At 34.0% G+C, this 13985-nt stretch overlaps 1 protein-coding gene across 1 annotated transcript in view; it reads right to left on the bottom strand.

Moving 5' to 3' along the window:
• The window catches only part of LOC129753800 (cleavage and polyadenylation specificity factor subunit 6-like), a 242642-nt gene extending 241185 nt beyond the window's left edge, over positions 1–1457 (bottom strand). The window contains exon 1 of the mRNA XM_055749649.1: positions 99–1457. Within this exon, the coding sequence (XP_055605624.1) occupies positions 99–441 (343 nt within the window). The 5' untranslated portion in view covers positions 442–1457. The remainder of the gene's footprint in view (positions 1–98) is intronic.
• Positions 1458–13985: the final 12528 nt, after the last annotated feature.

Consider the following 13985-nt stretch of genomic DNA (forward strand, 5'->3'; position numbering starts at 1 on the left):
AAATCAGAATCGTCCCCGACGTTTATTGGGTGAACTATCCAGTAGGCCTGAGGACTTCCCTGTATCATAAATTTTCGAGATTGCTAAAACCCACTCACCTCCTCTCGAGTAACGGTAGAGCGCCTCGTAGAACAGATGCACCAGCTGGTCCCCGTTCATCGGTCCGATGAGCGGGGTCTGGACTGCAGTTCCGGTTCCACTGGGTGCCGGAGATCCGGCGATGCCACCGGGCATCATCGGTGGCGGCGGCGGCAGCGGTCCGAAACTGATCGGTATCGGATTGGTGGGTGGACCTGCACCGACCCCAATCCCCGAAGACCCTGTCCCAGCACCTGAAGCCATCATTCCCATGGGGGCGGACCCGGGATGACCTGCACCGGCTCCTGATCCGTGTAGCCGGGCAGCTTCATCATCTTCCGGTTGCAGAAATGGTATGGCCATTGTTTTTTTTTTACTTTTATGTCTTCTTTTGTTATGGATTTTCTTCTTCAAGTTTCAGTTTGGACGTGATTTTGATAAAAACTTCTTCTGTTTGAGTATTTTCTTCAATAATTTTTTGCTTTCAGTCGAGATTTGTCACTATGTTATGGGCACTACACCAAAGATCATCACTATTAGTTGCTGTTGAGTATTGCACCCTCCCTCCGTGTAACCTGTATGCGTGTTGTTATTTCTTAATCGGGGCTTTTCATAAATTGATGAAAATTCATTTTTATGCACTCGTCCCTCCAGCCTTTGCACGGTTTCCAGACAATTGCACTCAATTGTTATGGCAATCGTTTTTTCAATTGCGCAACCCGTTTCTTCACTTAAAACTATGCAACTGTACGCACCATCAATAGCAATGAAGATCCCGCAGCGGTTGATCTCAATTGATCTCAATGAACCAATTGCAACATTTGCACCCTGGCTGGACACTTGAGCTTAGCTAGGCTCTCTGGACACTATCCGGGCAGTGGGATCTAGCCTAGCCCTCACTTTCAACGTAAATGCACTCGTCCGTCACTTTGGATCATTTGCTCCAGAAGACTTCGATATCTATTTGATTAGAACAAAGTATGATCTCTTGCTTTTTCTCTTAAGGGTAGCCTTTCAAATCACTGCTATCTCCAAAAACATGCACTCGATCCTTCTTCGATCTTTCTTTCAACGTTGTTGGAAAGTTGGTGCTTCCTTCAAGAATTCACCGGGAAGACCTAGAAAAGCCCGCGCTCATCCACAAATCACACGCACTGACACAAATACAGCGAGGAAGCTCAACAAAACAACAAAAAGGCTCGCGGTCTAAATCCGAAGAAACAAAAACCGCATTTCCTACAATAACAGATAGGCCTTTTACGATCACGCACCTAGAACGAACGATATCTACGCGCGCGCACTATTGTGTGTGAGATGCAAGAAGCTAGTTTGAAAAACAAAACCTATCCGTAGCCGTTAAAAACTAGAAAAAAATCACGTCCAAATCGTCGCACAGCAAGCGCACCACTGACAACACGCGCGATGCCGATTGTGGCCTTAAGCCATACACAACAACAGCGAGAAGCAGAAAATGCAACAACTCTCAGCGCGGCCAATCGATCGTTCGAGGCTCGCGCTCGATCACGGAGCTGTTCTGCTCTCAGCTCAGCTAAGCCGGTTTTCTGATGTTGTTTTGGTTTGATTCAGCTTGTTTGCTAGTCCGGCCCGGATCGGTCCTTTGCTCTGCCCAGTTAGTACCTACAGTGTTGATGATGATGATGATGATGTTGTTGTTACATTGCATGCACTCGCTCTCTCCGTCGATGCATCCATCGGAATGCAACGTGTCAATCGATGCAGTTTAAAGAAAACAATTGTTTTATTTTTTTTGTATTGTATTTTATAATTTTTTTCATTTTTGTCACTTTTGTAATTTTCGTCATTTTTGTCATTTTTGTCATTTTTGTCATTTTTGTCATTTCTGTCATTTTTGTCATTTTTGTCATTTTTGTCATTTTGGTCATTTTTGTCATTTTTATCATTTTTGTCATTTTTGTCATTTTTGACATTTATGTCATTTTTGTCATTTTTGTTGTTTTTGTCATTTTTGTCATTTTTGTCATTTTTGTCATTTTTGTCATTTTTGTCATTTTTGTCATTTTTGTCATTTTTGTCATTTTTGTCATTTTTGTCATTTTTGTAATTTTTGTCATTTTTGTCATTGTTGTAATTTTTGTAATTTTTGTCATTTTTGTCATTTTTGTCATTTTTGTCATTTTTGTCATTTTTGTCATTTTTGTCATTTTTGTCATTTTTGTCATTTTTGTCATTTTTGTCATTTTTGTCATTTTTGTCATTTTTGTCATTTTTGTCATTTTTGTCATTTTTGTCATTTTTGTCATTTTTGTCATTTTTGTCATTTTTGTCATTTTTGTCATTTTTGTCATTTTTGTCATTTTTGTCATTTTTGTCATTTTTGTCATTTTTGTCATTTTTGTCATTTTTGTCATTTTTGTCATTTTTGTCATTTTTGTCATTTTTGTCATTTTTGTCATTTTTGTCATTTTTGTCATTTTTGTCATTTTTGTCATTTTTGTCATTTTTGTCATTTTTGTCATTTTTGTCATTTTTGTCATTTTTGTCATTTTTGTCATTTTTGTCATTTTTGTCATTTTTGTCATTTTTGTCATTTTTGTCATTTTTGTCATTTTTGTCATTTTTGTCATTTTTGTCATTTTTGTCATTTTTGTCATTTTTGTCATTTTTGTCATTTTTGTCATTTTTGTCATTTTTGTCATTTTTGTCATTTTTGTCATTTTTGTCATTTTTGTCATTTTTGTCATTTTTGTCATTTTTGTCATTTTTGTCATTTTTGTCATTTCTGTCATTTTTGTCATTTTTGTCATTTTTGTCATTTTTTGTCATTTTTGTCATTTTTGTCATTTTTGATATTTTTGTAATTTTTGTAATTTTTGTAATTTTTATAATTTTTGTAATTTTGACATTATTGTCATTCTTGTCATTTTTGCCATTTTTGCCATTTTTGTCATTTTTATCATTTTTGTCATTTTCTTTTCGTTTTTGTCGTTTAAATCATCATCTTGGGTGGCGTCAGTTTACAAAATTTGCCTTATTCTAGTTTAGCCTTTTAGCTTTACCAATATGGTGAGGAGTTCATGCGATTTTCAATGATTAATAGCTTTTTAAAGTGAAGCGAAACCTGCCATCTTGGATTTCAAGATGACGTCAGAAAGCGAATTTTGTTTTTTTCTCGTTTATCTATTTTACCCAATACCAATATTATGGTCTTTCATGCGGGTTTAAGTCGTTTACAGCATTTTAAAGTTAAACGGAAGCCGCCATTTTGGAATTCAAGATGGCTTCAGAAAAAAATTAAATTCAACTTCTTCTAGTTGAGCCCTTTCATCCAATACCCATATTGTGCGGCTTTCATATTATTTTCAGTAATTAACAGCATTTAAAAGTTCAGTGGGAGACGCCATCTTGGATTTCAAGATAGCTTCAGATAGCAAATTTCGACTTTTCCTAATTTAGCCCTTTCAGCCAATACACATAGTTTGAGGGTTTCATATGACTTTTAGTCATTTGAAGCATTTTCAAGTTCAGCGTAAGCCGCCATCTTAGATTTCAAGATGGCGCCAGACAACGAAATTCGACTTCAACTCATGGTATCATTCTACCGGACATTTTCAAATAGTCCGTCATTCATTTATTAAAAAATAAATCTATCCTCAGTACCTGTACTAATGATAAACAATTCAAAAATGAGAAACTCATCCTACTCATGTAATGTACGCTTGCGAGAGAAACGTCAAATTTTGTTGGCTCTCGTAAAACTTGAATACGTTATTAAACTAATTATCCATTTATTTGACCATAATAAAGCTATTAAGCACTAACGCCATGTTGGTTGCAAAATTGAAGGGCACAAAATGACGTCTTGTTGATGGATTAACAATTTCAAGTATTTGAAAATATTTTTCAGGCCTATTTTCGTCCAATTCCATTATGTTTGCGATATCATCATGTCATTTTTTCCAATGTATATATGTGATTTACATATGTGAATTTTTCTAAGATTATATTATATTAATTATATTAATCATGATAACGTTTCTAGAAAGTAGCTAAATTGCCAGATTTTAGCTTTATTTGAGTTCTGGTGATGTACAGAATGCGTTTTAGCTTATACATACTTCGAACAACGGAAATCAATGTGTTGTAAGCACGATTGAAGTAGAACATACGGTCATATCTAAAGCAGTGGCAAAGCTCAATAACTCCCTCTCTACATGCCCGGACGGTATACCATCTACCTTTCTAAAACGATTAATGCCTATTTAACCGACTCCTGTAAGACTCATCTTTCAAGCTCCTCTCGGCAGAGCCACCTACCATTCACTGTGAAAGGAAGCTTACATGTTTCCGGTTCATAAAAAGGGGGATCGGAAAGATATCAACAACTATTGAGGAATCTCCACTATGTGTGCAATGTCCAAAACTTATCGAATAAGCCTTCATGGATCCGATTTTCTCGAAATGTAATTAATTTTTTTTTCAATCGATTAGCATGGATTAATGCCCAAACGCTCCATGACAACTAACCTGTTGACCTTCATCTCCTATGTGCACGGAAGTTTTGCTGCTAAGTCTCAAACCGACGTCGTTTATACCAATTTTTGAGAAGCATTTGATAGGGTCAACCACGATATTGTCATTGGTAAGCTTGTAAGCTAAGGATTCTTTGCTGGTTCCGCAGTTACTTAACTGGACGTAAATTGACAGTTCGCACGGGAAACTCTCTCTCCAACCTCCTTCGGTGTGCCCCAAGGTAGTCACCTAGGACCGATTATTTTCCTAATCTTTTTTCAACAATGTGCTCTCACTCCTTGATGGTCCAAAACTTTGTTATGCTGATCCTAAACTGTTCTACAACATAAACGGGTTCTACAACATAAAAGGGCAGGACGACATTGATTTCCTCCAAAACCAGTTCAATCTAATAGCACAGTGGGATGACATCAACTGCCTTGCTTTGATTCGCAGTAAATGTGCAGTCATCAGTTTTTCACGGCAGCCTTTTTGCGCGGAGTACTTCTTAGGAGATGAGTCCATTGCACGGGTGGACCACATCAATGATCTGGGCGTAAAATTCGACCGTAAGCTGTAGTTTAAAACACATACGAACTATGTTGTCGATGATGCTTCTAGAAGCCTCAGATTTTTATTTCGAGTGGCGAAGGACTTCAAGGACGTATAATGCCTGAAGAGCTTCTCTCGGCTATCCAGAGGCGCTTTTTGCAGAGTACGGAAACAGCTGTCAAATTGCTCAAACGCACCGTACCAAAATTCAAGTACCAGAACGTCAGTGTGGTTCCCGAAATTGAACAATTTATCCCGAAATAGACCGAAAACTTTTTATTGCCTAACGCATCTGTAATTGTCATACTGCAGATTCAGAATCATTTTTGTCAAGGATTATGCTAAAAATTCTGCATTTTATGGTAAACCATAATTTATTTGTGTTACCGAAAATTCGTTTGGATGACATTGAAAAGCCGCAGAAATCATTACAAGGATTATCAAAAAATTTCCTCTGGTTGAAATGGTTGCAATGAAGGTTCCATGTTGGCTCTATACGATTTTTACGCTGAAAACTTGGTACTTTGTTTTCTTCAGGCTCTTAGCCCCCCTGGCAAGACCTGATTCACCTGCCAAGCTACGTACATCGATGTCGTCTCATAGATATGGATACTCTTCAAGCTCGAAGAAATGCAAGACGAACCGCTATCGTCACCGATCTACTGACATTGCAAATCGATTATCCTACGCTACTGGGAGCTGTTCAATTAAGTGTGAGACTCATAAACCAGGACCTTCGGAGCCATTAGTGCTTTTATCTGTGTTATGAAAACGTTCAACCGCTTTTCTGTGCTCTTCGACTTTGACGTTTCGATGGATGTTTTCCGAAGATGAGTTATAAGTTGATCTATTGAGAAACGGTTAATTGAATGTAAGTTTGTTTAATTTTAATTTTAATTTGAAGTCATCATTTAGACCTACACGTACTCTGTTGATTAAGTAAACAAATAAAAAAAAATCACTGAATATTGTGAAATAAACTGAGGGTCAAAACAGCACTTGAAAAATCCATTTGATTTTTAAAAAGATAATTGAATTTAATCTATGCACAGCTTATGAATTTTCACACAAACTTTAAAAATCATTCGGGAATAACTTGGAGGCCCCATTTGATATATTTTTTGAACACATAAAATAGTTATAAACTTCCAAATTTTAGAAGTTTCCAACCGTTTTTAACGATGTGAAGTTTTAAAGGCTTCTCATTTACCATCTGGGGTATAATCAACGGATTTGGAAAAACGGGCGCGAGAAACAGGCGTTTTGAAAAAAAGTTTTTGAGTATTTAACATTTCATAGTACCTAGTTGCAACATACTGAACAAAAATTAGATAGATATGTGATGAAAATGCTTCTAAATATAATTCTACTCGCTCTGTTCCACCATCTTTAATTTCTTCTTACATTTTAGTCGTCTATAAAATTTCATGATCTAGACATGTTCTTACTTAAAAAGTCATCAATTCTCCCGATAAGACCACTAAACTAATTAAAGAATTATTTACAATTTCATGTGTGATTTAGATTCTCATGTTTTTTCGATATTTATCAAATCAATAGCTGACAAGACCGTTGATTATTTCGAAAATGTCTGTACGTGAGCAGTGGAAAAGTATGCAAACACGATCGAAAATGTCCACAAAGTTCAAATGATGATTTGGAGTGAAGCACATGATCGGCAACTATGGTTGAGGGTCGTCAGGGAAGTCAAGGCTCATACCAGTATTTAATTTTTAATAAGCAAAAAGCTAAGTGTAGATCGCTGATATTACGAGTTTTTTTTTTCGATAAACTGAAAGTGATGCCCAGGAGATTCATGCGTTGACTTGCCGGGGACGGACGCGTTTTTTTTTTCTTTTGTCTCTTGAAAATTTGTTCCGATTTGTAAAATTGATAAAATGTGAAGAAAATTATTATCAAATTATGGTGTTAATAGTGCACAGCGTTTGTACTTAGCCTAAGCCGTCGAAACGACAATTATCTTCGTTCTTATTCGTGTTCAAACAAAGTTGAAAGTTGGAAGAGTGCGCTGGATAGCATCTATTAGGTGGTGTCTTTAGAAAAAGTCAAGGTACTGCGCTGCAGTTCTTTCTCCCAAATTATGAAAAATTAATGGTGTTTTAAAAAATTGTTTTCTCTAATGAGTGTTTGAGCCCAAATAGCTGAAATATGGCACATAAAGATATGTTTCGAACCATATTCATTTTTTCGTATTCCCGAGTGTGCGTTGTATTGCATTTTATAGCTCGGCCCACTACTGTCTGAAATTTATGCGAAGCTTAAAAATAGTTTACTTTGAAATGATGTTTCAATAAGTATGAAAACATTGATGTAGAGCGTAGCGTGATTTGAATATTTTTAAACAGCATACGTGGCTAGTCCTATCTTTATTTTCGATCCTTCTCGTGATCTAAACTTTACGAGCGTGCATAGACTTGAAATTATGGACTGCTGTGATTGAAAGAATTGCGTATCTGAAGAACATGAAGTTCATTTCCGGATCATTGAAACTGTTAAATCTTTTAAAACGAATGACGAACAACGACATGGTTAGATCATTGCTTGTTATTTTAAATTAAATATAATTTCTAGAAAGCTAAATTCAACCGTAAAAAAATAAAATATATTTACCTCTTTACTTCAGAATCGATTTTCATAAGTCAGAAAAAAAACAGTTAATATATTCAAAAAACTAATATAAGCTGGGGATGTCATTGTTGATTTAAAAATGTTTTTTTAATACTTCCAAGGAATGGTCAGATGTGTTTTTCACAGAAGCGAAACGAACAGACCTCTAAAGGTTATGTGTTTTAATAATAGTTTATTTTTTGTTCTTTTTTATTTTCAAGAGCAAGTAAAGGCGCTTTAACCTTGGTCGATGATCAGAAATGAGGGTACACTGAAATCAAAGACAGAACATAAAAATCATATTTTCACGGATGTTTTTGTAAAACTAATAATGCTTAGATGTTTAAATTCTTCAACACTTTTTTATGATTCAGACTTTTATTAATTAAATATAACTCATTTCCAGCCATTGAAGGTTGGACCTATTACTATTATCAACAAGGAGCACTTTTTAGCGTGCTTCCAACGAATTGTCCCTCGAAGCGTATGGTACTGGTGGTTCACGCTCCTTCTTTCCTTTCGATCCTGACGTCTCTGCGTTCTCTGCTCCACAGTGGGCCCGGCCATTTTATGTTTTATATTATTTTAATGTTTTTATGTTAACATAATGGAAAACATGAACAAATAAAAGAAGAATAATAATAATCTTCATTATTCTCCGGGATCAGCCTTAAGTTCTGGCTGTGGAAGTACGATTAGTGATTAGTGAGTGATTAGTGATAAGCTGAAAGTGTTGCCTCGCTATGAGTATCTTAATCCTTAACTTACTTGATGAGGCATAAGGCAAGAAAGAATTCATAAGATGTACCAACTCAAAAAAAACAAAAACTCATACAAGGTTTTGATACCTTTTGATGTAATATTTTGCCTTTCAAAGTTATACGTAAGGTTGTTTTTATTTCTTATTCAAATGAACTTAAAAATTCAAACAAATCTAAGCCTTCTTGCTGGTTTCATAATGATGGGGAAGTGAAATAAGAGAGTGTTTTTGTAAGCCCCCAACATGTTTGTAGAATGCATCTATTCTAAAATAATAGGTTAGATAGAATAAATATATGATTTTTATCGTTAAAACTTCGAATCTAAGCTCTAAATATCATCCTAAGAAAGAATTGAATCTCAAAACAGATTTGATACAGTTTTTCTTATGCATGAACTGTCTCCATAAAATGGCAAACATAACTTTTGTTTTATTCTATAAAATTTTATTAGATTTATTGATTTTTTTAACTTAAGGTTTGTCGTATGAAAGTTTTCAGTTCGTGTCATTTTCGATGAAATTTTGAGGAAATATTACCAGAAATATAAATATTGCCCAAAACATAAATAGGCGCATCTAGCCCGCGCTGTTTGAGGTACGGCATTTCAGACAACAATTATAAAAAAAATCGTTCTCTCGAAAACTGAAGGAGATTCTAACATAAAAATTACCCCAATCTTTGTGTTATTAGTTCAAATCGCTACATAGGCGCGTATAACTTGCTTCTTCCCTATAGCCGGTACCGAGGCAATGAGTGGTGATTCCTGATGGACGACAAAATTGTTTTTTTTCTGTTTCCATTATAAATAGTCGCTTTCACATCTTTACGTCATTCGCGACTTATATCAACGATGCAGCTGGCGGACAGTCATTGAAAAATTTAACTCTATTTTAAACTAATTCCAGCGGTAGAATCCTTTAACATTTCTGATCGTGGCAAGGTGCATAGCAGATTAAAGTATATACGTTCTGGTTGCTTTGTAATAAATATTATGATTAGCTAGGACTCTGTTTCGACAATTGAAGAGAGATCAGAGTAGTTAGGACTCTGTTCATGTGGAAAAAAAACAAAAATTTTCATAACATAAACTAAAAGTTTTACTGTTTTTAAAAGCTTAAAAGAAGTACTCTTGTATGTATATTTCGTAACATACGATCTTAAATAACCGATTATACTTGAAATTCAATCTCATGATGGTTTTTCTTTGTTTTTTTTTCAGATTTTGCCAGCATACATTCCAATTAAAATAGGTGTTTAGTGGTACAAAAATAATCAAGTTTGGCTAATTTTGAAACATACTAAAATCTACCAAATTGCCCTCAGTCTCTTTTAAATAAGAAGTATTGGGCTAAAAAGTAGCGTAAATTGAAGGAGGAGAATACAGCTTTCCAAAATACAGATTTGACGAAGTGTAAGTGAAGAAAACTGATCAATCGCATGACTGAAAAAAGTGTGCGAGGGCCGATGGGAGATTCCAAAAATAAAGTAGAAAAATTTCTAGCAAAAAACGATTCATATTTTTCAATTTTGTATGAATGTTTGTATGTTGATAATCCACCATGGGTGCACGGATACACCGCAGTTTGATCAAAGTATGGATTCACATGCATTATTTAAGTAACTCTTAACTTAGGGTTGCCATCCGTCCCGCAAAAGCGGGACATGTCCCGCTTTTTTAGAAAATGTCCCGCCGTCCCGCTTTTTTCTCAAAATGTCCCGCTTTTTTCTGAGAACACTTTTGTGGTAGACCCTCTCCGATTCTATCACATCAAAATAGTTGTTCCGTACTTGTGAAAACGCTTCTTATAAAATCTCTCCTCGATCATTTTCAACTCCTGTAATTTTTTTCTTATCTTCTTTTATTTATCTTTGATTTCCAAAACTTGAAATGTTTTTACTTGAGGAAAATGACGTTCACCGATAAGGCTGTAAAATTAAAAAACACTTTTATGATGTTTACTGACTTACACTGGAAAAACCTAAATATAGCCTCAATTTAAACTCATTGGTTTAATACAGAAAAGCATTCAAATCATGGCCGTAGGAACGGGGGGGGTTTTGGGGGTTAAACCCCCCCATGAGGGTCCAAAAAAGCAAGCGAGGTATTCTACTCTATACTCAAAATTTTGAATTCATAATCAAATTATGATAATAGAGCAAAGATATTTAAGAGTAACTATCTGAACTAAAAACTAAAACAACCTCAAAAACCCATTTCAAGTTCAAAATTCTGCAACAGTTTTTCAAATTTTACTCACTTGTTCATAGGTTCATAAGGTTGTCTGATTTTTCAGCATGTATCCGGGCCGGACAAATCCAGTCTATTTTATATAAAAACCTGGCAAAATCCGGGTATTTGATTTCAAAATTGTCGACCATATCCAGGCAAAACCAGGAAATTTTAGTCAAAACCTAAGAATTGCTCATCAAAAATCTAAAAAAAACTTAAAAAACCTTTCATGGTAGTTTTTTGAACCTTGCTACAAAAATATTGGACGCATAAAAAAAAATTAGAATATGTACAATTTGTTTTTTTTTAAGTTTGATTTAAGAATGAGAATGAGAACAAACCGGGGCAAAATCCGGACTTTTCCAATGAAATCTGGGCAACCGGGTTGGACCGGACTGTTCTCCAAAATATAATATTAAATATCCGGGACAATCCGGTTAAAACTGTGCAATTTGGCATCCTTATCATAGAATGTCAGGTCTGAATTTTCAACTAAACCCATTTTGGAGGTTCTGGTTCCGTATTCTACATATTTCGTATTTCTGATTTTGTATCAATTTTAGGATTCTTGATTTTCAGTTCGAATATTCATAAGAAATTAGGAATGAAAAACTGCTTTGAAATCCTTGTTCGAATTTGGTTTTGCATTTCATATCAAATTTGAATCATGTTTTTCGAAAATCAAATGCATTTTCAATATTTTAATAATAGTTTTCCGAATATGGAAAAAGACGGTATTTGTTTTATATTCAAATTCAAAGTTATTAAACATTATTCTTACACAAAATTTAAACATTTAAAGCTTCTAAGTGGCGATCCTAAATTGAATACCAGATTCTGATTCATCATTCGAAATTCACATTTTAAATCAGATTCACTAAACAGATTAAAAATAGATAATTGAAATAATGATTTAAGATTAAACCAGCATAACAGAATTTAAATAATAGATTCATGAATGAGGGCTCTAAGATTTGGCTCATGAAATATTAATCTGGAATTTAGATTCGGAAATCGTATTTTTTGTACATTGCGAAAATCGTATTGAATTTCGGAAATAGATTCAAAGTTAAATTTTTGAATTCAGGTTAAGAATTCATATTTAAAATTGAGAAAAAGATTTAGCTAGTGAATTAGTTTTTCAATAAACATAAAATAGTTGAGAAATTTAAGAGAACATTAAATTAAAAATTTACTTGTCAATTCAATGTCCAAAGTTTTTAATCAGAATAAATTTGTACACACAATTCAGCTGAAAATCACAAATACAAAGTAGAATTTGAGTTAATGTTCTAAGTTTTGATTCATGCAAAATATCCCAAATAATATTTTAAAAAATCATCCACAGGATTTTTTTTTATTTTTTCGGTGTATTGTTAAACATTATTAATATTGAAGCTTTTTTTATAGCAAAATTTCAAAATAAAATCATAAATTTAGTTCAAGTTTGCATCAAGCCAATTTGATTCGATTTTTTTTCTCTTACTTTTTTTTGGAAAATTTGATTTATTTTCATCTAAGGTTAGAACCTTAGAATTTGCAAAAAAGATAAGAAGATTGGGCTTGTTAGATTCGAGTATAGAAACTTATTCTATATTCATTTTTTTTAAGAAATTGAAGGCTACCCTAAAAAGAACTAATTTTATGCTCAAATCAAATAACTTTAATCTACCAGACTTTTAAACAAATTCAAAAAATTTAACCATCGATGAAAAAAGAAATACTTTATCTGAGGTTTTACAAATGACACTTTACCATCCATGTGACATTCGTGTCTTCTCTTAAGTTACAATTTCATACGAAAACTATTATGTATAATCATATAGTTATAAACATAATTTGTTTTAATTTCGTGAAAGACAAAACATCATAGGTAAAAGTTAGTCACCAAAACCCCCCCCATGAGTCGGTTCTTCCTACGGCCCTGATTCAAATATAATGTTTTTTTGTGTTTTTTTTTCTCAAAATAAGCAGCATTTTTTCAAAGTTTATAAAAGACAAGATAAAAAACTCGTTTAGTTCTCAGCTTTTAAGATTGCCAGAATATTTTCCAGACATATCCGAAACGAGCAAATCCGGGCATTTTTATCTACCTTGTTAAATCCGGGCATTGGATTTCAAAATTTTCAACCTAAAATCTTGGCAATATCCGCCATATTTGATCAAAATCTTGAGATTATTCAATAATAAACTAAAAGAACACACTTGAAAATAATTTTCTTTCTTCAAAACACATAAGCAGATTTTTAGTCGCGTTTTAGCTTCCCAAAAACTTTTTATGACTATTCAGACAAAACTTGCTCAAAAAGATCGCAAAAATAAAAATTTATAATAACTAAATCTAAGTTTTTTTTTTGTTCAATTGCAAAATAAAGTGAATAAATCCAGGTTTTTTTTAACAAAATCCAGGTAACCGGGCAACCGGGCCGGACCGAACTTTCTCCTAAATTTTGTGTAAAATTTTATCCGGGCAAGTCCTGATAAAACCGGAAAATCTGGTAGACTTTTCTTAGCATCACCTTATCAATCTGGTTTCGTCAAGCGTTCTTTAAGCACGTTCTAGCGAGGTTAATATCTTTTTTTAAAAGAAAATATTCTTTAAGTTGCTTCCAAATGATGGTGGCTCCAGATGTTTCTCCAGAATCCAAAAAATTCTTTGAGTGTAAAGTTAAGGAAAAAACAAATCCCGGATTAAAAGGAACAGGGCAACCGAGCAAAAATAAACTATTTTCAATCAAACAATGAATGAAAGGACGAATCAAATTGAATAAACTTGGGAGATGATCAAGCTGTTAATAAATTTAAAAACTATCTTCAAATATCGGATTTTAAATTACTCTGAACTAGAACATTTTCAACCTGTGTGTTCGCAGTTTAAAAAGATGAAAGGTTACTAAATCGAATTTTCAAAACAAATTTCTTTAATCGACATTTTATTACTTTCTTTGAGCTATTTTAGCTAAAGGAACTTACACCTATGTATAGGAATGGTCATCAAAATTTTTCGAAGAGTTTCTAAAATGTCCCGCTTTTTTCGACGATGTCCCGCTTTTTTTTCGTGAAATGTCCCGCTTTTTTCTAAAAGTATCTGATAAGCCTATCTTAACTCCATACCCGGAACCGTGTGATCTGTTATGTAGTGTGTGTGTATAGTGTTTAAATGTAAGTATATATTCGGACGAACAATTCAAACAGATACACAAACAGTTCAAAATGTATAACATGTTCAATGATATGCGTTTACT

This window comes from Uranotaenia lowii, chromosome 3, assembly GCF_029784155.1.
Source record: "Uranotaenia lowii strain MFRU-FL chromosome 3, ASM2978415v1, whole genome shotgun sequence".
Classification (NCBI taxonomy): Eukaryota; Metazoa; Arthropoda; class Insecta; order Diptera; family Culicidae; genus Uranotaenia; species Uranotaenia lowii.